Raw genomic sequence first — 27,215 nt, forward strand, 5'->3', positions numbered from 1 at the left:
GGGAAATTTGTAGTGTTTCAAATCTTGTAGGACTGTGGAGACATTTCAAGTATCAGAAGAATGCATCAAGTAAAAAAAATTGTGTTTTTTCTCTCTCACAGCATAGGATATCAGACAGGATTCTACTTGTCAAATGCCTGACGGTGCTGGGGTTTGTTATCTTCACATTTTTTCTCAGTTCCTTTGTCCCTGGCATTCATCTTGATCTTGGTGAGTCTAATTTTTTTGTTAGCTTTTGTTTTCGGCTTTGCAATTGATATCACAATGTGGATAGGAAGGATTCAAAGCATGTTCTCAGATGCTAACTGTACCTCAAGGGGCTGTGTGCTGGTGAGTGGAAGGAAGCCTCTCTGTACTACTTCCTTCTTTGTTTGCTGGGGGTTGGGGAGAGAGGGAGAGATGCATATGATGCATATCTCTAGCCTTTGCTAATTCCAGGTACCATGTGTACCTCAGTCCCTCCATGGGTCCTCAGTTCCTCCACTTTGTCATACTTGATAACCATGTCTTGAACTGGTTCCTAAAAGACAACAAGGTCCATTCTGCCTTCCCATGCAGCTTGACTTGACAAATGACAGACTGAAAGAGTTGGAGAATTGCAAGAGCTCCACCTAGGCTCAGTCTTCTTGTCCAGCTGTGAATCGTTTTCCCCATGCAGTAAACCCGACTCCCATCTTCTTCCTTTCGTTCTCTTCCCTCACTTTCGCCAGACCATGTCTCTTAGCTCTATCTTTGGCAGTACTGCGTCAAGGTTAGGGCATGTGTACAAAAGAGACATGGCTCTTTCAGGCCGAGCTTATCTTCCTAACTCCCAGCATCTTTCATCTTTTCATGAACATTCTCTGTTTGTCATAGGTGTTTCTTGTTAATTTCACAGTGAATTATAGTGGTGTCATTATTTAAAACAAAACAAAACCCTACTCTCAAAACCTACCTTACGTGAAAGTATAGGTTTATGAAAAAGATAAATTTGAGGTGGTATCAGAGTCTTTTTAAAATCAAAGTTTACCCATAGTTTTCCTTCTGAACTGAGATCAGCTAAGATATTTAAAATACATTACTTTCATCTTAATTTTTACAAAACTTTGATTTACTGCAACAAGTGAAGAATGTAACTGCAAAAGCAAAGCCTGTTAACTTACAAAATAAAAGGACAACACAGCTTCAGTTATTCTTATTGTTTCTTGAGGTTCTGGATACATTAGAAATTTTTAGGGTATAAATTTCCCTTATCTGTCTTACGAAAAAAAAGGCCACATTTCTAGATTCTCACACATAGCACGTGATATACATACATTTGACTGGGTGTCCAGCTTTATATCGTATCTTCTCAGCATGTTGGAGTTTATTACCCTAAATAAATTCAAATCCAGCTTGCCAGGCAACCTGGGCTTGGTTCTGAGCTGACAGGTGTTCTTTATTCACACCTGAGAGTCAATTCACACAGAATCTTGATGAAGTAGTGAAGAAAGCCAAAGTTAGTTTAGTGACAAGGTCATGAATTTCAGTTGTTTTGGGCAGATTGCATCTAGAAATTGTTGCAGTGTAATTATTTACAATTATACCCAGGCATAATGTAATTTTAGCTCTATAAACCTTTAATCACTATAGGAATTAGTTAAGTGGTCACTGCTGGTAATTGAACAAATACAATGAAACTGATTTTTATGAGCAGAGGAGTTCCATTAAAGAATTCTTTTGGGTGTTCACAACTATTTTGTTTTATTTGAAATTCTGTTTGGAAAGAACATAACAAGCACATGAAAAACTAAAAATACATGAGTGTGTACATGTGATTGTTTTAGCATTTGGCAATAGTCTTTGTACATAGAACAATACTTCTAAAATTTAAAGTCACATCTTCCTATGTACTTTAAAAACATCTTGGTTACTGTGAAGCTTTTCATTTTAGTCTGGGAAGTTTACTGTTTCTACAAATATATCTCATATCTTTTTGTGTGGCTCTTGTATCTGTGGTTGAGAGGATTGTTTCTTTTCTGCCTTTGCATCCAGTTTTTTTTTTATTGCAGTAAATTATTTATTTATTATTTTTATTTTTTAAAATTTTAATAATGTATTTTATTTATTTTTTATTGTTTTATTATTCATATGTGCATACAAGGCTTGGGTCATTTCTCCCCCCTGCCCCCACCCCCTCCCTTACCACCCACTCCACCACCTCCATCTCCCCCCAACCCCCTCAATACCCAACAGAAACTATTTTGCCCTTATCTTTAATTTTGTTGAAAAGAGAATATAAACAATAATAGGAAGGAACAAGTGTTCCTGGTTGAGATAAGGATAGCTATACAGGGAGTTGACTCACATTAATTTCCTGTCCGTGTGTGTTACCTTCTAGGTTAATTCTTTTTGATCCAACCTTTTCTATGGTTCCTAGTCCCCTTTTCCTATTGGCCTCAGTTGCTTTTAAGGTATCCACTTTAGTTTTTCTGCATTGAGGGCAACAAATGCTAGCTAACTTTTTAGGTGTCTTACCTATCCTCACCCCTCCCTTGTGTGCTCTCGCTTTTATCATGTGCTCAAAGTCCGATCCCATTGCTGTGTTTGCCCTTGATCTAATGTGCACATATGAGAGAGAACATACGATTTTTGGTCTTTTGGGCCAGGCTAACCTCACTCAGAATGATGTTCTCCAATTCCATCCATTTACCAGTGAATGATAACATTTCATTCTTCTTCATGGCTGCATAAAATTCCATTGTGTATAGACACCACATGTTCTTATTTCATTCATCAGTAGTGGGGCATCTTGGCTGTTTCCATAACTTGGCTATTGTGAATAGTGCCGCAATAAACATGGGTGTGCAGGTGCCTCTGGAGTAACCTGTGTCACAGTCTTTTGGGTATATCCCCAAGAGTGGTATTGTTGGATCAAATGGTAGATCAATGTTTAGCTTTTTAAGTAGCCTCCAAACTTTTTTCCAGAGTGGTTGTACTAGTTTACATTCCCACCAACAGTGTAAGAGGGTTCCTTTTTCCCCACATCCTCGCCAACACCTGTTGTTGGTGGTGTTGCTGATGATGGCTATTCTAACAGGGGTAAGGTGGAATCTTAGTGTGGTTTTAATTTGCATTTCCTTTATTGCTAGAGATGGTGAGCATTTTTTCATGTGTTTTTCTGGCCATTTGAATTTCTTCTTTTGAGAAAGTTCTGTTTAGTTCACTTGCCCATTTATTGGTTCATTAGTTTTGGGAGAATTTAGTTTTTTAAGTTCCCTATATATTCTGGTTATCAGTCCTTTGTCTGATGTGTAGCTGGCAAATATTTTCTCCCACTCTGTGGGTGTTTTCTTCAGTTTAGAGACCACTTCTTTTGATGAACAGAAGCTTTTTAGTTTTATGAGGTCCCATTTATCTATGCTATCTCTTAGTTGCTGTGCTGCTGGGGTTCCATTGAGAAAGTTCTTACCTATACCTACTAACTCCAGAGTATTTCCTACTCTTTCCTGTATCAACTTTAGAGTTTGTGGTCTGATATTAAGATCCTTGATCCATTTTGAGTTAATATTGGTATAGGGTGATATACATGGATCTAGTTTCAGTTTTTTGCAGACTGCTAACCAGGTTTCCCAGGAGTTTTGTTGAAGAGGTTGCTATTTCTCCATCTTATATTTTTAGCTCCTTTGTCAAAGACAAGTTGGTTATAGTTGTGTTGCTTCATATCTGGGTAATCTAGTCTCTTCCACAGGTCTTCATGTCTGTTTTTGTGCCAGTACCATGCTGTTTTTATCATTATTGCTTTGTAATATATTTTGAAGTCAGGTATTGTGATACCTCCTGCATTGTTCTTTTGACTGAGTATTGCCTTGGCTATTCGTGGCTTCCTGTGTTTCCATATAAATTTCACGGTAGATTTTTCGATCTCTTTAATGAATGTCATTGGAATTTTGATGGGAATTGCATTAAACATGTAGATTACTTTTGGGAGTATAGACATTTTTACTGTGTTGATTCTACCAATCCATGAGCATGGGAGATTTCTCCACTTTCTATAGTCTTCCTCAATCTCTTTCTTCAGAAGTTTATAGTTTTCCTTGTAGAGGTCCTTCACATCTTTTGTTAGGTTTACACCTAGGTATTTGATTTTTTTTAAGGCTATTGTAAATGGAATTGTTTTCATACGTTCTTTTTCACTTTGCTCATTGTTAGTGTATAGAAATGCTAATGATTTTTCTATGTTGATTTTATATCCTGCTACCTTGCTGTAGCTATTGATGATGTCTAGAAGCTTCTGAGTAGAGTTTTTTGGGTTTTTAAGGTATAGGATCATGTCGTCTGCAAATAAGGATATTTTGACAGTTTCTTTACTATTTGTATTCCTTTTATTCCTTCTTCTTACCTAATTGCTCTGGCTAGGAATTCCAGTACTATGTTGAATAGGAGTGGAGATAGTGGGCATCCTTGTCTGGGTCCTGATTTTAGAGGGAATGGTTTCAGTTTTTCTCTGTTAAGTATAATGCTGGCTGTAGGTTTGTCATATGTAGCTTTTATAATGTTGAGGTACTTTCCTTCTATTCCTAGTTTTCTTAGAGCTTTTATCATGAAATGATGTTGGATCTTATCAAAGGCTTTTTCTGCATCTATTGAGATGATCAAGTGGTTTTTGTCTTTGCTTCTGTTAATGTGGTTTATTATGTTTATTGATTTTCATATGTTGAACCACCCCTGCATCCCTGGGATGAAGCCTGCTGGTCATGGTGAATAATCTTTTTGATGTGTTGTTGAATTCGGTTTGCCATTATTTTGTTGAGGATTTTTGCATCAGCATTCATTAAGGAGATTGGCCTATAGTTCTCCTTTTTGGAGGTGTCTTTGCCTGGTTTTGGGATAAGTGTAATACTGGCTTCATAAAATGTGTTAGGCAATTTTCCTTCCCTTTCTATTTTGTAGAACAGTTTAAGGAAGGTTGGTATCAGTTCTTCTTTAAAAATCTGGGTGGTAAGGGAGGGGGTGGGGGCAGGGGGGAGAAATGACCCAAGCCTTAAAGAAAAAAAAAATCTGTTAGAATTCAGCAGAGAATCCATCAGGTCCTGGACTTTTCTTTTTGGGGAGACTCTTGATTGCTGCTTCAATTTCATTTTGTGTTATAGATCTATTCAGGGGATTAATTTCCTCTTGGTTCAGTTTTGGATGGTCATATGTATCTAGAAATCTGTCCATTTCTTTACGATTTCCAAATTTATTTGAATATAGGTTCTCGAAGAAGTCTCTGATGATTTCCTGGGCTTCCATGGTGTTTGTTATTATCTCCCCTTTTGCATTTCTGATTCTACTAATTTGGGTTTTTTCTCACTTCATTTGAGTTGGTTTGCCAGGGGTTGTCAATCTTGTTCATTTTTTCAAAGAACCAAGGTTTTGTTTCATTAATTCTTTGTATGGTTTTTTTGGTTTCTATTTCATTGATTTCAGGTGTTATTTTTATTATTTCTCTCCTTCTATTTGTTTTGGGATTTGCTTGTTCTTGTTTTTCTAGGCGTTCGACATGTATCATTAGGTCATTGCTTTGGGATCTTTCAGTCTATTTAATATATGCACTCATGGCTATAAACTTTCCTCTCAGGACTGCCTTTGCTGTGTCCCATAGGTTCCGGTAGGTTGTGTTTTAATTTTCATTGACTTCCAGGAACTTTTTAAGTTCCTCTTTTATTTCATCAATGATCCATTGTTCATTAAGTAATGAGTTATTTAGTTTCCAGCTGTTTGCATGTTTTTTGTCTTTACTTTTTTGTTGAGTTCTAGTTTTACTGCATTGTGATCAGATAGTATGCACGGTATAATTTCTATTTTCTTATATTTGCTGAGGCTTGCTTTGTGTCCTAGGATATGATCTATTTTGGAGAAGGTTCCATGGGCTGCTGAGAAGAATGTATATTGTGTAGAAGTTGGATGAAATGTTCTGTAGACATCAAGTAGGTCCATTTGATCTATTGTATATTTTAGATCTTGGATTTCTTTATTGATTTTCTTGTTTGGATGACCTATCTATTGATGATAATGGGGTGTTAAAGTCTCCCACAACCACTGTGTTGGAGTTATTATATGCTTTTAGGTCTTTCAGGGTATGTTTGATGAAATTGGGTGCGTTGACATTGGGTGCATACAGGTTGATGATTATTATTTCCTTTTGGTCTATTTCCCCTTTTATTAGTATGGAATGTCCTTCTTTATCTCATTTGATCAATGTAGGTTTGAAGTCTACTTTGTCAGAGATAAGTATTGCTACTCCTGCCTGTTTTTGGGGGCCATTGGCTTGGTAAATCTTCTTCCAGCCTTTCATCCTTAGCCTATGCTTATTTCTGTCAGTGAGATGGGTCTCCTGTAAGCAACAAATTGTTGGATCTTCCTTTTTAATCCATTTCGTCAAGTGGTGCCTTTTGATGGGTGATTTAAGTCCGTTAACATTAAGTGTTAGTACTGATAGGTATGTGATGATTCCTGTCATTTAGTTGTCTTAGTTGTTTGAAGGTTTGATTTTGTGTACCTAAGTTGAGGTTACTCTCTACTTTCTTGCTTTTTCTTTTCCTGTGGTTTGGTGTTGCCTGTCTTTTCATGGTTCAGTTGGGTTTCACTTTCTGTGTGCAGAATCCCTTGAAGAATCTTTTGTAGTGGTGGCTTTGTGGTCACATATTGTTTTAGTTTCTGCTTATCATGGAAGACTTTTATTGCTCCATCTATTTTGAATGATAGTTTTGCTGGGTAGAGTATCCTGGGTTTGAAGTTATTTTCATTCAGTGCCCAGAAGATCTCACCCCATGCTCTTCTTGCTTTTAATGTTTCTGTTGAGAAGTCTGCTGTGATTTTGATGGGTTTAACTTTGTGTGTTACTTGTTTTTTTCTCTCTTACAGCCTTCAATATTCTTTCCATTGTTTCTGAGCTTGTTGTTGTAATGATAATATGCTGTGGGGTAGTTCTTTTGATCTGGTCTGTTTGGTGTCCTGGAGGCCTCTTGCACCTGTATGGTAATATCTTTCTCTAGATTTGGGAAATTTTCTGTTATTATTTTGTTAAATATATTATGCATTCCCTTCTCTTGCACCTCTTCTCCTTCGATGCCCATGATTCTCAAGTTTGGTCTTTTGATGGAGTCAGTGAGTTCTTGCATTTTCTTTTCACAGGTCTTGAGTTGTTTAATTAATAGTTCTTTGGCTTTTTCCTTTGATTATCATTTCATCTTCGAGTTCTGAGATTCTGTCTTCTGTTTGTTCTATTCTGCTGGATTGGCCTTCCGTTTTGTTTTGCAGTTCTGTTTCGTTCTTTTTTCTGAGGTTATCCATATCCTGGGTGGTTTCTTCTTTAATGTTTTCTATTTTTGTCCTGAGTTCATTTATCTGTTTATTTATTGTGATCTGTTTCACTTTGGTGTTTATACAGCGCTTCTATGGTTTCCTTTATTTCTTCTTTTGCTTTTTCAAATTCTCTATTTTTGTTTTCTTGGAATTTCTTGAGTGTCTCCTGTACATTTTGGTTGACCCTATCCAGTATCATCTCTATAAAATTCTCATTGAGTACCTGTAGTATATCTTCTTTTAAATTATTCTTGTAGGCTTCATTGGGTTCTTTGGCATAGTTTATCTTCATTTTGTTGGAGTCTGGATCTGAGTATCTGTTTTCTTCATTCCCCTCTGGTTCCTGTACTAATTTTTTGCTGTGGGGAATCTGGTTTTCCTTTTTTTTTCTGTCTTCCCGTCATTTTCCTTGGTGTTGTTAATGTCCCTGTACTGTGTGCAATTAAGTATTTTCTAGCTTGTAATAATAACAATGGTAAGATTTAGAATGGAAGGTGAGAGGAGATGGAAAGTAAGAAGTTAAAGAAGAGGGAAAAACATATAAACAGACAAGTAGGAGAAAGCAAAACAAGGAATCAAGCAAGAAAGTTACAAAGGTATAAACAGTGAGCATTAGTGTACTAATTGACAGTAAGCTGTACAGGCATTAGAGAGACAGAGAGAGGATTGAAAATAAAAAATAAAAAGACTAAAGATAAGAATAAAAATGAAAAATAAGTAAATCAAAGAAATATATATAAAAATAAAATGAAACAAAATGAAAAATAGATAATAAAAAAATAAATTAAAAAAAAGCCTCCAAGTTCAAATGCAATGAAGTTTCAGTCTTAATAATTTTGGTGTGCGTCTCAGTCTCCAGTCCTGGAGATGGTGCCTCAGATGTTGTTCTGTAGTTGTCTCATCAAAGGGGACGCATAAGGTAGAACAAAACTGCGCAAAACAAAAACAAAAACAAAAACCAAAAAACAAAAACCCACAACGTGTCACAAGTTCAAATGCAATACAGTTTCAGTAAGTTTTTCAGCATGCACGTGTAGTTTGGTTGTTTTCTCATCAGAGGTAGGGAGAGAGAGAGGAAAAAAAAAAAGAGTCCGGAGACTGTTCTGTGAATGGTATCTGCGGCTGTGGCTTGTCTGCCTGCTGCTGTCAGCCTGCTGTTGCTGGGGGTGTTATTTATGCAGATCTCAGGGGTGAGCTTAGCACTCACCTGGCCCCACAGGCTTTGTTTACTCAGAGTTCTCCTGTGCTGGGGGAGGTGACACTGCACCAGCTTTTTTAGGACTGTGTGTTTGTTTACAGCTCCCGTGGGAGGTGGGTCTTACCCCCCTCCTGTGGTGTTTTCCTCCCACTGCCACTTTTACAAGCTTTCCCGCTCGTGATTACTGGGTGGTGCTGGTGCTCATGCCAGCCACAGTGTTTGTTTACAGTTCATGTGGGAAATGGGTCTTCCCCTCTCTCCTGTGGAGTTTTCCTCCCTCTGCCACTCTCACAAGCTCTCCTGCTCCTGGTTGCTGGGTGTGTGCCCGGCTCCCGCTGGCGTACAGTTCTGGGAAGGATTCCCTTCCCCCAATCTTTGCCACTCAGTGAGCCCCACCCTCTTTCCCATGTTTCTTTATTGTTCTTATTGCTTATTACTCAGTTTCTCTTTTTTCCCTGGGTGGAGGTTGGTCTGTCCAGGGGGCTATGCTGGCCCAGGGTTGTCTGTGGGAGTACCGCGGTACCGCTAAGCTCACCTTGTCCGTGTCTTCCCAAGCCATCTGGGCGCGGGCAACTGGCAGCCTGGGAGCCCGTGGTTTCTCCGTTAATGTGAATTGGAGATGCTCTACACCGGCTGGAGTTGTGGAGGGGTCAAAGTTTTGCGTCTTTTCGGTAGTTTTGCCTGCAAGGTGTGTCTTCAGTGTCTCTCCAAGATTTCACTATAGGAGGCACGATTTCTGCTTACTCCCTCTAGCTGCCATCTTGGAAAAGCCCTAGTTTTGTTTGCAATTAGAGTTTGTGTACAGATGATTTTATCTGGGAATTCTGGGATACATACTCATACATACATACAATGCTCCTTGTATTGCTTATTCATCATGATAGGTTAGGTTGAATAAGAGAGGAGCTTGATTAGCATGTATTTCAATAGAATACAGTTTCTTTAGAGTGACAATAACTCTTCTGAGAGCAACAGAGGCAAATAAATACAAGATCTTCCCATGGATTCAGCCAGTATACAATGTGATCATTCATCTTTGGTGAGACTCTGTTTTGAATGTTATCTGCTTCATGAATTGAACAGCAAGCATTGTAATATTGTGTGAAGTGACATTATATCATACAATGCACATCATGTGACATGTGACATCGTTGTCATCACTGTCAACACAAGTTTTGTGTTGGTATATATTTAAACTCTTTTGGGTATACATATAGAAATAGAATTTCAGGGTCACATGGAAACTCTATGCTTAACTTTATGAAAAACTGTCTTGCCACAGAAGTTGTATCTTATTTATTTGTTTATTATTATTTTATTATTGTGCTGGGTAGGGGTACATTGTGGCATTTACAAAAACTCCCATAATATATCAAATATATCATACCTGAATTCACCCCCTCCACCATTCTCCATTATCTCCCCTCTCCCTAGATACATCTTTTTAATATTCCTAATAACAATATATAAGGATTCCAATTTCTGTGCATTTCTACCAATACTTGTTTTTTTATTTTAGTTGGAAATTTTATTTATTTTTATTGTTGTGCTGGGGATACCTTATGGCTTTAAAAAAGTTCTTAAATATATCAAATATATCATACTTGAATTCACCCTCTCCACCATTCTTCTTTATCCCTCCTCCCCTATTCCTGGAATAATTTCAACAGACATAATTTTTCCTTCCTTCCTTCCTTCCTTCCTTCCTTCCTTCCTTCCTTCCTTCTTCCTTTCTTGAACCTAGACCCTGCACATGCTAGGCAACCTCTTACTACTGAGATATGTCCCTCACCTTTGGGTTTTTGAGACATGATCTCACTATGTAGCCCAGGCTGTGCTGGAACTTGTGACTCTCCTGCCTTTATTCCTAAGTGCTGGAATTTCAGGTGTGTGCCACCACATCTGCATTCTACTTTCATTTTGATAGGTTTGCATGGTATATCTTTTTTTTCCTTCATTTTATTTTCCACCTATTTTGTCTGAGACTCTAAAACAAATTTCTTGTAGGCAACATATATTTGGGTCATTAAAGCATTCATGCCACCAATATCTGCCTTTTGTTTGGAGTGTTTAATCTTTTTATATTAAATGTAATTACTGATCTGGTAGAATGTAGTCTGCCACTTTGCTATTTTTTTCTATATGTCTTACATCATTTTGTTCTATTCTTTCATTACTCCTTTTTTTGTTAAATGGATATTTTCTAATATTCCATTTTAATTCCCTATGGTTCTACTTTATGAATTATTTTCTAAGTGGTTGCCATGGGGATTATAATGAGTATTTTAATTTATATCAATTTAGTTTTTTTGGTAGTACTTGAATTTAAACTCAGGGTTTCATGCTTGCTAGGCAGGTGCTCTACTGCTTGAGTTAACCTTCAACCCCCAATTTAGTTATGATACTATAAAAGAAATTTCCTCATATAGCTGTTTCTCCCTGCTTTTGTGCTGTTACTCTCATAAAATATCTTCATATATTTTATATCCATTATTGCTTTCTGCTGTCATCTTTTAAATAATATGAGAGGTACAAACAAATTATTTCTATATTGTCTTTTATATTCATTTATGCAAATACCACTATACCTGTCCTTTATTTCTTCTCATGTAATTGAATTACTTTTAAAAGTCCTTTCATTTCAGACTTCAAGACTTCTTTAAGTATTTTTTTTGTATGCAAGTGGTTATAGCAGTGAAATTTTCTTAGTTTTTGTTTATGTTGGACTGTCAGTTTCCCTTTATTTTTGAAGGACAGTTTGACTGGACATACAATTCTTGGTTGACAGTCATATTTTTTGGCACTTTGAATGTGCCATTCCAGGCTCAATGATTTCAGATTAGTGATCTCCTGTGAACTGTATTGAAGACCCCTTGCACATGGTAAGTTGCTTGTCTCTCACTGCTTCAAGACTTTCTTTGTATTTGTCTTTGTCTTCCAGCAAGTTATTCTAATGTGTCTAGAGATGGATGTCCTAGTTGAGCTTCTTCAGTGTTGAGATTTACATTTTTCATCACATTTTGGAAACTTTGGTCATTATATTTTCAAATGATATTTTTGTTCCTCTCCCTCTTTTTGCTTCTAGGACTTAGGCATATATTGGTGTACTTCATGGTATCCTACAAGACTTTGAGGGGATACCTCCCCTGATCTTCATTCCCAGTGATTTACATCACATAGGTCTGCACATAATGGCAAGATTGCTGAGGTCTTTAAAATGTTCTTTTAATGTATGATAGTTAAATAGGGGATTTCATTGTGATGTTTCCATATATACATATATTGTACCCCAGTTTGGTTAATCCCATTCATTATTCTTCCTTTTCCTCTCCTCTCCTTAAAATGACTTTGATAGGTTTCAATGTTCCATACTTATACATGTGCAGAAAGTACCACAATCATATTCACCTTCCTTTACCTCTTGCTGTTACTCTACTCTTAACATGATCTGTTTCACATCCCTGTCCTTCAATGTTTAAATGTCTGTTTATTGTTCAATGGGGTTTTGTCTTGGCATTTTACCTGTAAATATGTTGTACTTTAATCAGTCTAACCCTTTTCTCTTTTCTCCTTACTTTGTGTTGTCCACAGTTTTCAGTGCATTTCATTGTGTCTTGCTCTACACAAATGTGATGTATTTCAATGTTATTCACTTTCTATCATTCTTTTCTTCTTTTCATCCTTCCTTAGTTTCCTCTTTTCCCCTTCCCCTTTTCCCCTTACTTTGTGTTGTCCACAGTTTTCAGTGCATTTCATTGTGTCTTGCTCTACACAAATGTGATGTATTTCAATGTTATTCACTCTCTATCATTCTTTTCTTCTTTTCATCCTTCCTTAGTTTCCTCTAACCATCTCACTTTTGGAAATATGTTCTGTATGTATATACATATACATTATAATGCTTATATTTGTATTTGGGTCTATCTTCCACAAATGAGAGAAAACATGCAACCTTTGTCTTTCTGAACTTGGATTACTTCATTTAAGATTATGTTCTCCAGTTCCATCCATTTACTTGTGTATGACAAAATTTCATTCTTCTTTATGGCTGGAGATATATATCTCACACTTTCTTAATCCATTCATCAGTATGGGACATCTGGGCTCTTTCCATAGCTTGGCTTTTGTGAATAGCGCTGCACTAAACAATAAACATAGATGTGCAGGTGTTTTTATTGTATTCTGACTTATATTCCTTTGACTATCTGCCTGGGAGTTGTCTTGCTGGATCATATGGTGATTATACTTTTACTTTTTGAGGAGCCTCCATATTGCTTTCCACAGTGGTTGTACTAATTTACACTAGCAGTAAATTCTTTTTTTTCCCCACATCCTTGCCAACATTTGTTGTTGCTTGTGTTCTTGATGATAGCAATTCTAACAGGAGTGAGGTGAAATCTTAATGTGGTTTTGATTTGCATTTCCTTTATTACCAGGGATGTTGAACATTTCTTCATATATTTTTTTGGCCTTTTGTACTTTATGCTTTGAAAAATTTCTGTTCAGTTCATTTGCCCATTTCTTCATTTATCCTTTGGGAGTTTAGTTTCTTGAGCTCCCTGAAAGTTCTGGTTACTAATCTCAAGGTATAACTGGCAAAGGTTTTCTCACATTCTTTGGGCTGCCTCTTCAGTCTGGTGACAATTTCCTTTGCTGTGCAGAAACTTTTTAGTTTCATGTAGTAACATTTGTCTTTTCTCTGTCAAATGTTTTGGGCATCTTTGTCAAAAATCAGGTCACTGTAGTTGTATAGATTTATGTCTGAGTCTTCTATTTGGTTCCATTCATTTTCATATCTGTTTTTGAGCCATGCTCTTTTTATTGCAATGACTCTGTAGTGTAGAGTGAAGTCAGGCATTGTAGTACCTCCACTGTTGCTCTTTTTGCTCAGTATTTCATTGGCTATTCATGGTCTTTTTTACTTCCATATGACCTTTAGGATTGATTTTTCAATCACTGTAATTTTGATGGGGATTAAATTTAACATATAGATTGGTTTTGGTAGAATAGCCATTTTTATGATATTAACTGTGCCAATCCATGATCATGGGAGATCGTTTCATCTTCTGATATCTTCTTAAATTTCTTTGTTTAGATATTTATTGTTTTTGTTGTAGAGGTCTTTCACTTCCTTTGTTAAGTTTATTCATGGGTATTTTTTTGAGGCTATTGTAATTGGAATTGTTTTCCTAAATTCTTTCTCAGTCTGTTCATTGTTGGTGTATAGAAAAGCTAGTAATTTTTTGAACATTGATTTTGTATCCTGCTACTTTGCTGAAAGTGTTTACAGTGTCTATGACTGTTTTGGTGGTGTTTTCAGGTCCTTTATGTATAAGATCATGCCATATGTAAATAGGGATAATTTGACTTCTTCCTTTCCCATTTGAATTCCTTTTATTTTTTCTTCCTGTCTTATTGCACTGGCTAGGAATTCTAAGACTATGTTAAATATGAGGAAAAAGAGTAGAGACCGTGTCTTATTCCATACTTTAGAGGAAGTCATTTCAGTTTTTTCCCCACTTAGCATGTTGTTCATTATAGGTTTGTTGTATATAGCCTTTATTATATTGAGGTCCAGTCCTTTGATTTCTAGTTTCACCTGAGCTTTTGTTAAGAAAGGATGTTGAATTTTGTCAAAGGCTTTTTCTGCATCTATTGAGATGGCCATGTGATTATTTGTCCTTACTTCTTTTTATGTGCTCTAACACAGTCATTGATTTGCATATGTTGAACCATTCTTGCATCCCTGAAGTGAAACTGACTTGATCATGGTACATAATCTTTTTGATATGTTGTTAAATTCAGTGTGCCAATATTTTATTGAGAACTTTTGCATCTATGTTAATTAAAGAGATTGGCCTATAATTCTCTTCTTTTGTTGTGTCTTTCTTAGTTTGGGAATGAATGTAATACTGGCTTCACAGAATGAGCTTGGTAGTGTTCCGTCCCTTTCTATTTCATGGAATAGTTTGAGTTTGAGGAGTGTTGGTATTAGTTCTGGTAGGATTCAGCAGTAAAATCTATCAAGACCTGGATTTTTCTCTTTGGGAGACTCTGTTGCTGCATCAGTTTTATTATTTGTTATACATCTATTTAGGTGATTAATATCCTCTTGGTTCAACTTTGGTTGGTCATATACGACTAGAAATTTATTCATTTCCTCTAGGTTTTCCAATTTATTTGAGTACATGTTTTCAAAGTATTCCCTAATGATCCTCTGGCTTTCATTGGTATTTTGTTGTGATATCCCCTTTTTCATCTCTACTTTTATTAATGTGGTCTTTTCCCTTCTCCTTTTAGTCAGATTTGCTAAGGGTTTATCAATGTTATTTATCTTTTGAAGAACAAACTTTATGTTTCATTGATACTTTGCATAGTTTCTTGGTCCTATTTTATTGATTTGGGTGCTTATTTTTATGATCTCTCTCTTGCTGGTTTGGGGCTTAGCTTGTTATTGTTTTACTAGGAGTTTGATGTGCAGCACTAGGTCATTTATTTGAGATCTCTCTGGGTTTTTAAACTGATAAGAACAGATACTACACTTGCTCTTAGCCAAAGTCTGAGAAATGATTCTCTCCATGTTTTTAATGTAGATCTGTAGTTTAAACCTTTCCCCTTAGAACTGCTGTGTCTGCTGGTGTCCTAGAGGCCATCTGTACTTGAATGGGTGTCTCTCAAAATTTTAGAAGTTTTCTGATATTATTTTGTTGAATATGTTTCCTAAGCTTTTGTCTTGTACCTGTTCTCCTCCTTCAATGCCCACAATTTGTAGGTTTGGTCTTTTAATGGAGTTGCAACATCTTTGCATATTCCTTTCATATTTCTTCATTTTTCCTATATGCATTCATCTGTCTTTGTCTGTTAAGTCTATTTTGTCTTCAAGTTCTGAAATTCTTTCTTCCACTTGTTCCAGTCTTCTGGAGTGCCTTACAACTGTATTTTTTATTTGACTTAAGGAGCTTTTTTTATTTCCAGGTTTTCTATATGGTATTTTTGAGACTTCTCTATCTTTATTAAATTCCCCTTTCACATCTTGTATTGTCTTTCTTATTTCATTTATCTCTTTTGTGTCTTATTTGATTTCAAGAAGATGTTTGTTCATATCCTCTTTGAGTTCATTTAATTATTTCTGTGTTTTCTGAGCTGTTGATCCATATTCTCTTGGATTTTGTTTACTTGTTTTTGCATGTCCTCTTTAACCTCCTTAATCATTCTTATCATTATTCTTTTGAGCTTGGAGACTGAGGTTTCATCCCTTTATTATCCATCAGATCTTTCCTTATGTGGTTGTTGACCTTTTGAGGAGTCATTTTCCCCAACCTTTCCCTACTTCCTTGCTTCTATTTTGAGATTTGCTTATCTGTTATCAGTTAGTTGGTTGGGGGTATTAGTCATCTGAAGTTTTTCCCTTGAATTAATTTCTGTGTTCTCGCAGGATTGGTTACTGGCTCTGTTGTTGTGCATTTCTGTCCATTGACTCGGGGGGTATAACTTGGCAATGACAGATTCATGAATTCAATTCTGAACCAGATATTTATGTGAAATATAAAACCCTTTGGCAGTATTATCTATAAGCAGAGGCATGTTGGAAAAGTAGAAGTTGTTTGAATAGAGATTGAAATTTAGGCAGTTAAAATCATGGGTGTGGGAGAGGAAATAAGGAAGAAAGAGAATGGGAAGTGGGGGAGAAGAGGTGTGAGGGGACTGCAGGTTAATAAGACCCTGATGTGTGTAGAGGTGCAATTTTTTTTTGTTATGGAAGAGATTCTTTTGTTTTGGAGGAGGGTGCTATTGATAGAAAGCATGGAAATCATATAAGAAGGTGGTACAATAAACCACTATTTGCATGGTTTGTTAGGAAGAGATAGGGAATGTGGGAAAGAAGGAGAAGAACGAAAAGAAGAAAAAGAAAAGGAGAAAAGTGGAATAATTAGAAAAGTAGGGAGAAAATTTGGAATAAAAGATGGTTGAATGAAATGAAACTTTGGTAAAAAGGGAAAAAAAAAACTGTTTTCTAAAGTTTAAATGTCTTCCTTGTTGTAAAGGGAAGAGGGTTTCTTCTGAGGTCAGTGAGTATACTGGTCCTCAGTTCTCATGTTTCCTCACTGGGTGGTGCCCTTCCCAGACTATGCACATCTGAGTTGCTTCAGACAAGGGCTTTCTCTCAGTTCCTGCCCCTCCTTAGCATAGATATGCTATGCCGAGTGGCAAGTGGCGTTTCCTTTCCTGGCTGGGCAGGTTCTGGGGCCTCCACTCAGGATATTCTGCCAAAGGCTCTTCTTAGGGTCAGCAGTCAATTTCAGTTTGCTTAGCTAGGAGGCTTCTGCAAGTTGATCACCAAGGGCTGAGTATGGAGCAGTGGCCCTCCTCCCCCTCCAGGCAAGTCTGGGAGCTTTAGCTCTAGCTGTTTGGACAAAAAGTCTTCTCTGGAAAGGTAGTCAGATTCATTTTGCTACTAGGCGTCTTGGAGGTGGTTGAATGAATTATTATTTCTTATAGGTTGGGTTCAGGCTTGGCTAGCCTGCACCCACACTTGTCTTCCTTTGTATAGAGATGCTACAAGCTGAGCTGTGAGTATGGCGCCCCTCCAGCACCAGGCAAGGCAGGTGATTTCACTCAGTTTATTAGGCTAAAAGCTTGATAAACTGGTGGTGTGCAGTCAGATGCCCACAAGCTGAGCTGGACTGTGCAGAGGCCTCAAGACTGAAAGTAGCTAACTCACCTGAATGGTTTGTACTTGGTTCTCTCTGGTATGGGAGGGATTCTCAGGTTGGTGGCCAGTGGTCAGTAATTGTTCTCTTTCTCTGAAGTCTGGGGCTCTCCTGGCTCCTGGAAGGCTCACAGACCTGTGTGTTGATTTTTAGCACTTTGAGTGGTCTTCGTGGATCAGAGGCTACTCTGGTCCAGAAAAAAAGAGCACCAGCCATTGGTACAGCATATTCCTGGCAACCTCTGTGCACCAGGGGTGGATTTGCTCTTGAGGTTGGTCATTGTAGATATGGTCTGTTTATATATTGGCAATCTCTTATTTAGCAAACTAACCAGACCAACTATGCTTGCTGCCATGAACCTAAGGTTACCTTTCACATTTGTGGTAGCTTGGTGATCAGGAGTGTGTCAACAATATGCCATCTTGGAATGTCTCATTGAGGGTTTTTTGTTGTTGATGTTTGTTTTTTACAAGTTAAGTGATTTTGATAGCAAGCACATCATCTTTTAAGCTATGGAGTTTTCAAAAATGTTACTGGTAGATTTAAAGAAAGATATGTATGAGTTAAAAAATTCTGTGAGTTACTGCTGGAAAAGTGAAATGTTAGACATGTATTTCCTCAAGAGAATTGTTAAAACTCCCTGATCAAAAGGTTACTATTTACTATTTTCTCACTGGTCATTAACCTTGAAGTCTAAGTTGTCTCAATATATATTAACATTGTTTTCTATGTAAATTATATTTTCCCCATTATAGCAAAAAACGATTGCTATAAAAAATAAATATAGATAACTTGTGTCTACAAGCTTATTAGAGATATTGGGACCAAGAGATTATTTCTTTCAAATTTCTGGACATCTCTAACTTTGGTGACATAATGCTAGGAACAGTAAGTTGTGTCAACAATTTCACTTGCTTTTTTGAAGCAAAATGTTGAGAAATTTTCATGCTTCAGTTTCTCAACACTAATAATGTCAAGAAGAACTTAAATAACTCCTGTGAGATATGATCATTTCTGAGGCTTGTAAGCATAAGAGAGCCAGTTTTCCAAATGCTCATTTGAGGAAATTAAGTGTTCCATTATTAGTGAATGACAAAGTTAATTGGAATAAAACTCAACAGCTAGAAATATGACTGACCTAGTTTTTCTGTGGACATTTGCAAACACATTGTGGTATCACTTACACCCTGTGCATCTGATATTTTTCTCAGACCAGATGTATCAGGGTAGGCTAGGCTTTGCTGGGTAAAACACTGACCTTAGCATCTCAGAAGATCTCACATGGCAAAGGATTTTTCGTGCTAATGCCACATGTCCAGTGTTCATCACTAAGAGTTCTTATGGACAGAGGAGCCAGCATGCATTTTAATGCCACCATATCAACACAGTCTCCAGGGTCATGTTGTCAGGGAAGAATCAGTGGATAGAGTTTACAGCTGTCCTTGAATGCCAGGCTGGGAAAGTTGGTCTCATTTGTTCACAGTCCAATGGTCAGATTGGTATTGTGGCTTCACCTAACTCTTTGGGGTTGGGGAAATTTCTTGGGGCTCTGATAGGAGAAGAGTGATGAGTTCTGATAATACACTAGTGAGCCACTATAGAAAACACTATAGAAAAATAATTTTAAAAGGCTGTGATGACTTGTGTGTTGCAATACCCATGGTGCTCAGCTATCAGGAGTGACTATGGCATGGAAGGAGTCAATGAAAAATGCATCCCCATCCCCATTCCCTTTGAATTTTTAAGGAAGCTGATGAACAAGGGAATAGTCTCAATGCAAAGCTTTGTCATTGCCAAAGATGGCTGGGTCCATTTTTCAGGGCCAGGTTTTCTGTTGCCCTGGGGCTCCATTTATGTAGAATGTGGCTCATGGAAGTTGTGTACTAAATAACTCATGGGGCTCCAGTGGACCCAAGAAAAACCTGTACATAGTACTAAATATTGCCTTCTCCAAGGAAACTCCAGTTGTGTGGCATTCTAGGAATTTGCATTCTTTGTTTAAAGTAGATACTTTAGCTTCCTGTTCATTCACTTTTGTAAGCCAGGTTGGAGATAAAACCCAGGGCCTCGCTCATGGTAGACAAGTACTCTTCCACTGAACCCAATTCCTTCATTTCTTAATTCAGTGTCTGTGCGAATGTGTTAATCCCTTTGTCACTGTGAGAGGCACTGGGGAACTAATAGATAAGGCCCCGTCCCTGGCAATGTCTAATGCCCCTCCAGCACTTGCCCACCTCTGTGCTAGTGAGTCCAACTTTAGCATTCTTTCCTAATGCTTAAGTTTTAACTAATTATTAGTTTTGTCTAAGAATTTACTTGTTTTAATAATTTTCAGTTTTAATTGTACTCCTTCATAATGTCTAGGGAGCATGATATTCATGGCTTCATTCTAAACTTTTGGTGGCACAGGGGTTTGAACTCAGGGCCTCACACTTGCTAGGCAGATGCTCTACCTCCTGAGCCACTCTTTCAGTCCTGAGCTTTGGACTGTTGGTCACAGCCGGAACCTTGGGTGGTTGGAAGCATTTCCCTGGATCTAAAATGTAGAGGACAGATCTGGAGCTGGAGCTTACTGGTCCTAAGCCTCACTCCAGTACTGCACCTGCTCTGTGCCTCAGTGCTTCCCATAGGTTGCTGCAAAGATTGGATCAGTTCATATGCTCAGAGGCCTTACAAATAGTGCCTGGTGCACAATTGAGTGTGGTGTGAGTGAACAGTTCAGGCTGATTGCTAAGCAACTCAGGAAAAATGGTCTTGCTTTTGCTGGATTTTAAAGAGTGAGTAGGCAAAAAATAGGAATTTTCTCCTAAGAGCTAACCTATCAGTCTATATAGTTAGGTTTTTCCTCGTCTGGGCTCCATAGCGATTGCCTTCTGTATGGTATTATCTAGAACTTAACCTTTGGCCCTGAGTCTCATTCTGACCTTGTAAGCCAGTTCATCCCATGCTGCTGTCCTACTCACATACCCGACTGTAGCCTGGGAGCTCCCGGGAGGGGAAGCTGGGCTTGCACACTCTTTGTGTGCAAACACTTTGACAAAAGTTGGCTTCAATGAGAAGTCTAGAATTACTACATAGACAGCCATAGTGTAGCTGTGCATCCAAAGTCTGATTATTTGAGATAAGTCTCATTTGGCCTACTTTAGGCAACTGATAGCTCATACCCATGAGATATGATAGCTCATACCAAAGAGAGGCAAGCAGGGTGGTTTGTATGGCAGGCAGTATGTGCAAATGACTTGTGAGTTTTCCTGGTTTGGAGGATGAATATGAAAGCAATGGTTTAAGAACTCTCTGGAGAGGTACTGGGTATGGCTTTAGACACATAGGTTATTTTCTTGCTGATAGGTAGTTGATTCAGCAGGACCAAATTGCTTTTGGCCAAAGGCAGCTGCAAAATATTCAGGACAAGGAATATGTTAAATGTGTTTTTTATAAAAGGCTACAGGTTTCAGATAGGACAAAATTAAGTTATATTTCTCAGTCTGGTAAACCACATTTTGGGGAGAGGTTCCAGATAAATAAACTGGAATTATTCACAAGCCGTGAAAACATTCCATTTATTCTGAACATATGAGAGGAATCCAATTTGGTGGCATAGAAAGAAACTCTGCAGACTGAGAATGGAATCCCGGTTTTGCCTCAAGCAAGCTGTGTAGCCTGAATGAAACCAGTTCATTTTCTGGAGCCTTTGTCTCCTCCTGGACTGGGCTGCTGAGAGATAATGGATGAGTTCCAAGGAGGGTGCTCAGTGAATGATGGAAGTCTTTGCCTTACATTCATTTGAATTGTGTTGCCCAGAGGTTTCGGAATGGGGGAAAGAGGCTCATTTAACTCTTTGTTCTGCTTTGAAACTTGACTCTCCTGGAGATACAAATGAAAGTAAGGAGCCATTTATCACAAGCTTTGCTTTAAGGCATGGCAAAGCTGTGGTGAAAGATTAATGGCCATTTAAGAAGAGGGTTTGATAGTAGCTCCACAGGATAAAGACATCCAGGTACATGCTGCTTTTATCCTTCTCCATCTCCCCTCAACTAAACTTAATGTTTAGAATAGTCTCAATGACACATTGCTAGAATTTGTAATAGAACGCGAAAGCTGGAAATTGTGATGTCCTGTTAGGGTAGGCAGGTGGCCAGACGTGAGTGGGAAAGGGGTCCCCGCCCCACCGCCACCAGCTCCCATGTCTGAGACATTTCAAATGGAACAAGCTTTCTGGGCTTATGACTAATGAACACACTCCTACCAGGGTCCTACAACCCGGCAACATGTGAACATGTCCTGGCCTGTTTAGGATCAGACCCAAGAATTCAAATCAACAGATTTCCCTTCTTCGTGACTGAACAAAGGACCTGGACAGCGGGCAGCAATTTCAAGGCAGTCAAACTTTCTCTGCCAAACTTCCCACCTCATATCACTTTAGAAGCATACTGTCACTTTTAATAAAAGCCTCCTTTTTTTTCCACAATAAAAGCATCTTCCTGTGTTCTACTTTCCTTTGCCTGCTTATTCTCCATCTCCCACCATAGAGACAGTGTTCTAATTTCAGACAGTGTATCCAAAGATTCAATCACACCCATCGACCATTGCCAATTGGTACCATTCCCATCAATGGATTCTTTCTTTCAGCCTACTATATAAGACACCACTACTTCATTCCTTATCACCTTCATTGAGGAGCCAGTGTGGCGTGGGTATAGGATGGAGGGGTAATGATAGTGACCTTGCAGGGAGTGCCTTACAAGGTGCCATGTCACAGAGACCAGGCATTAGTAAGCAGGTATGCTTGTTCAGGCAGTTTGCTTGGTGCTCTGCTATGCTGGTGGTGTATATAAATTGAGGGAAAGACAGGCTTTGCAAGGACAAGGTGAGTCTTTGTTCGATTTTAGGTTACTGCAGGGAGTTTTCCTGACAAGACAAAGCTCTGTGAATATAGAACCTGTTCTGAAGTTGGATTGATGAGTGCAATGGCAGGAGTTTTGGATGGATAAAAATGCAGGCCTCCAGAAATGATAAGAGAAAATAGAACTATAAAAAGAATCCTCCAGGAGCTTCCAGCTTTCTGTCATGACTTATTTCTTAGGCTCAAGACAAATACATTGTGTTTTCACTGATGCTTAGAGAGAGGTCCTTATTGCCACATGGCACAGCAAACAAAGGGGTACTGTTTCTGATTGTTTAGAAAAGCATTATCCAGGGAAAATGAATTTGATGCAACTTTTTTCCTTACCAAGAATTTTTTATAAAGATGTGGTGATCTATCTTTAGAGGAGCAACCAAAGGCTCAAACATTCAATGTGGTGCCTGTTCTTTATACTTTGGTAGGTGCTCAAGAGGATTCAAAAATAGTAGTAAAGTCTAGAGAGGCCAATGAAATTAATGCCCATGGAAAAACCTGGCCACTCCAGATCCTTTGTTTGGATAACCTCAGTGTCTTCTCTCTGTCCACAGAACAAGGCCCCAACATCTTGCCTGCTATGTAAGTCTTTATGATCTGTCCCACAGTGCATCTTCCTTCTTTTTACTTTTTTATTGTGGTAAAGGTGTATCACACAAATTTGCCATTTTAAACACTTTAAGTGTAAATTCAGTGGTATTAATTATAGTCACAATGTTGTGTAACCACCACTATGTTCAGAACTTTTCAACACCCTAAAAAGAGGCTTTGCAGATAAAATTAATCATATGGACCCTTGAAGAGGAAGAGAGGAGCCAGGTGGGGAGATGTGATAGAAGAAGGGACAAGAGAAATCTGAAGTGTGGGAGGGTCTTGACTGGCCATTGCTTTGAAGATGAAGGAAGGGGTCATGAACTAGAGAAGGCAGGTGGCCACTGGAAGCTGAGAACAGCAGCACTTGGATGATAACTGGCAAGGGTATGGGAATCTCAGTCTTACAGCTGCAAGAAATTGAATTATGACAAAAACCTCAATGAACAAGGAATGTTCTCTCCTAGAGTGTCTAGAAATGAATACAGTGAGCACCTTGATTTTGACTTTATAAGGCTCTAGTCAGACCCCCTGTGAACCCAACATACTTCAGACCTATAGGATTGGTGATCTAGTAAACAGGTGCTATGTTAAGACCCTGTATTATGGCCGCTATGAAAAACGAATGTACTTTTTATATCTATGGAATCTATAGCCCTGTCACTGATTTTATTCCTGTTTTTGGCACTTTGTCTTCTCTTTATCCATTCAGATAGGCTAAGAGTTTATCAATCTCATTGACTTTTCTCAAGAGCTAGATTTTGGTATCATTGCTTTTGTGTGAAATTTTCTATTTTATTGATTTCTGTTCTAGTCTTTATTATTTCTTTTCTTCTGCTTATTTTGGGTTCATCTGTTCTGCTAAAAATGAGTGGGATATTTGAACAAAGCTTCACGAAAGAAGATATATAGATGGCAAATATATGAAAAGTTGCTCAATATTATCAATCATTGTGTCCATGCAGTTCAAAACCACAATAAGTTACCATAACCACAATTTCACACCCATCAGGATGTCTAAAATCAGTCTCTTGGTGAAGATATGGGGGAGCTAGAATTCCCATACACTGCTGACAGGATTGTAAAATGATACAATCATTTTGGAAAACAGTTTTGCAGCTTCTTGAAACAAATATTCTGTGTCTGATGCCAGTGGCTTATGCCTGTAATCCTAGTTACTTCAGAGGCTGAGGCAAAGAGAATCATGGTTTGAGGCCAGCCTGGGAAAGAAAGTTTGTGAGACCCCATTTCAGCCATTGGCTGGGCTGTAATCCCAGTTACTTGGGAGACTGAGGACTCTCTCAAGAGGACTGGCTCCAGATTGACTCAGGCAAATGGTTAGCGAGACCCAATTTCAATAGAAATAAAGCTGTGTGTGGTGGTGTGTGAGACATTTTAACAGACCAAACAGGTGAGTGCCATGTGACACATGGAATTCCCCCAGCCACCCCTGGGATAAACCAGCACAGCCCCTGGGCAGACTGACACCCCCCTCCCAAAAAAAAACAACAACAAACAGCGAACTGTAATCTAGCACAAGAACAGAGGGGGAGGGAAAGCTGAACTGCACCACAGAAAGGAGGAGGGGCAAGGAGCTAATCTCAGAACCATCAGTGAACAAATGCTGGAAAGGCAGAAAGGTAGAGAGCTAGCCAAAATTAATGAAATAGAGACAAAAAAATACAAAGAATCAACAAAACAAAAAGCTGGTTCTTTGAAAAAATAAACAAGATTGACAGACCCCTGAGAAATCTGACTAAAATGGAGAGGAAAAACCCAAATCAGTAAAATCAGAAATGCAAAAGGGGAGATAACAACAAACACCATGGAAATCCAGGGACTCATCAGAGATACTTTGAGAACCTATATTCCAATAAATTGGAAAATCTTGAAGAAATGGACAAATTTCTAGATACTTATGACCATCCAAAACTGAACCAAGAGGATATTAACCACTTAAACAGATCTGTAACACAAAATGAAATTGAAGCAGCAATCAAGAGTCTCCCAAAAAAGAAAAGTCCAGAACCTGATAGAGTCTCTGCTGAATTCTATCAGACCTTTAAAGAACTGATACCAACTCTCCTTAAGCTGTTCCACCAAATAGAAAGGGAAGGAAAACTGCCAAACACATTTCATGAAGCCAGTATTACACTTATCCCAAAACCAGACAAAGACACCTCCAAAAGGAGAACTATAGGCCAATCTCCTTAATGAACATTGACACAAAAATCCTCAATAAAATAATGGCAAATCGAATTCAGCAACACATCAAAAAGATCACATGACCATATCATGAGAGGATTGGGGGCAGCGGGGAGAAATGGCCCAAACAATGTATGCACATATGAATAAATGAATAAAAAAATGAGACCCTAATTTCAAAATTACTACAGCAAAAAGCACTGGAGGTGTGGCTAAAGGGGTAGAGTGCCTTCCTAGCCAGGACAAAGCCCTGAGTTCAAACCCAGTACCACAAAAACAGACCCAAGAAGTATAAGCGTTCTGTATAACATTCTATAATATTAGCATATCATCTGACCCAACCATTCCGTTCCTATTTACCCAAGGTATATGTCCATACAAGGAGTTTTCTGTGAACAGTCATAGCACATTCGTTTTTAATAGCTAAATACTAGAGACAGTGTGAATCTCCATCAACAGGCGAATGGTAGGTACATCATGGCACAGATATGCAATAGCATATGACTGAACACTAAAAAATGAATTACTGACCCACACACCAACACTGAAGAATCTTAAAATAATTATTCTGGATATTGATTTTCTGTCTGTCTATTGATAAGCTTTTAGACAAAAATATGAACTGTATCATTAACAGAGAATCTGCATTTTTAGAAACTGTAAAGTAGCCTGTAGCAAAAGAAAAGAGACGAATCATGTACTAGGAGCATGTGGGGGTGACAAGGACCTAGAGGGATTCAGAGCAGAGTTGGGCATGCATGAACTTCTGGAGGTTATGAATATGTTCTTCTCCTTGATTGTGGTGGGGTTTCATGAATACATACATAAGACAAAACAGAAATTATGCATTTTAAATATAAGCAGTTTGCAGTGCACCCAAAGAAATCTGAAGATAAAAAGTTAATTGGTGTGTTAACAATTGAACTATATATGTTCATTTACTTGTTTTTCAGGATGGATTGCTATTCTGGGTGCCATCTGGTTGCTAATTTTAGCTGATATCCATGATTTTGAGATAATTCTACACAGAGTAGAGTGGGCAACCCTTTTATTCTTTGCAGCACTCTTTGTTCTGATGGAGGTAAGACTTTAGAACTTTTGCACTGTGATGTTTCACTGATGTTTGCATTTCATATTTTATTTAGTGAATAAAGACCACGTAAGTCTGTCTTTCTACATAATCAGTAAGTGGAAGTGATAGAGGTTGTAATTGGACTATTTTAAGTTACCCAGTTTTTACCCCAGTCATTTGAATATTTCTCATAAAACTGTTTATTTGGTTGCTGTTTTATTTTTGAGTTATCTTTGTGGTTTGTAAGTTTGTTCTAATTTCATTTGCTACTAAGGAGGATTTGAAATGCTTAAGAAGATGGAAGTTGTTGGTTACCCCGGTTTGAACATTATGCATTGTAGGCTTGTATTTACCACATGGTGCTATAAACATGTGCAATTATTTTACGTCAATAAAAAGGTGAAGTTGCTCAAAGTTGAGTTTGGAGCAAAATGACTTGAACAGCAAGGTTGCAGGGTAATATTGCCTTGATAAACTATTTCATTTTATGTAATATCAGATTCATACAACTTTTTTTGTGGTATTAGGGTTTGAACTTAAAGCCTCCTGTTTGCTTGGCAGGTGCTCCATCACTTCAGCCATACCTTCTGCCCTTTGTTTTGCTTTAGCTATTTTTTGAATAGAGTCTCATATTTTTTCCTGGGGTTAACCTCAAACCACAATCCTCCTACTTATGCCTCCTGCATAGCTAGTTACAGGCATGCTCCGTAATCTGTGGCTGATTTATTGAGATGTGGTCTTGCTAGCTTTTTGCCTGAGCTGGACTTAAACTGTTATCCTCCTGATCTCTGCTTCCTAAGCAGCTATGATTAGTTTTGTGCCACCATGCCCAGCCTCAGGCCCCTATTGTTACTGTTTGCATAAATTATAATTTTTAGGAAATCCATCTAACAGTTTCTCCCTTTTGATTGAAATGCTTAATCATTCACATTTAGTAAAATTCTTGATATTGTTGGTTAATGCATGCCATTTTGCTATTTTTTTCTATGACTCACATCTTTTCTTGTTTCTATTTTCCTTTACTGATTTCTTTTATGTTAAATAATATTTTCTCATGTACTATTTTAATTCTATTCTTTATTATTGAAAAGCATATTTTAAAGTTATTTTTTGATTGACTGCACTGGGGGTTAAGCTATATATCTTAATTTATTATAATCTATGTTGGAGTAATAGTAACTTACTTCCAGCAAAATTGGAGAAACCTTGCTCAACAAAGCTTCTTTTTGTCCT

General features: G+C 37.9%; 1 protein-coding gene and 1 pseudogene across 2 annotated transcripts in view; one reads left to right on the forward strand and one right to left on the reverse strand.

The window, feature by feature from the left end:
* Oca2 (OCA2 melanosomal transmembrane protein) overlaps nucleotides 1–27,215 on the forward strand; it is a 354,214-nt gene that overhangs the window by 146,810 nt on the left and 180,189 nt on the right. For both annotated transcript variants that reach the window (XM_074062129.1, XM_074062128.1), the window contains exons 18-19: nucleotides 102–210; nucleotides 25,864–25,991. In XM_074062129.1, the coding sequence (XP_073918230.1) occupies nucleotides 102–210; nucleotides 25,864–25,991 (237 nt within the window). The remainder of the gene's footprint in view (nucleotides 1–101; nucleotides 211–25,863; nucleotides 25,992–27,215) is intronic.
* Nucleotides 14,971–15,077, reverse strand: LOC141419365 (U2 spliceosomal RNA; annotated as a pseudogene).

This window comes from Castor canadensis, chromosome 19 (genome assembly GCF_047511655.1).
Source record: "Castor canadensis chromosome 19, mCasCan1.hap1v2, whole genome shotgun sequence".
Taxonomy (NCBI): Eukaryota; Metazoa; Chordata; class Mammalia; order Rodentia; family Castoridae; genus Castor; species Castor canadensis.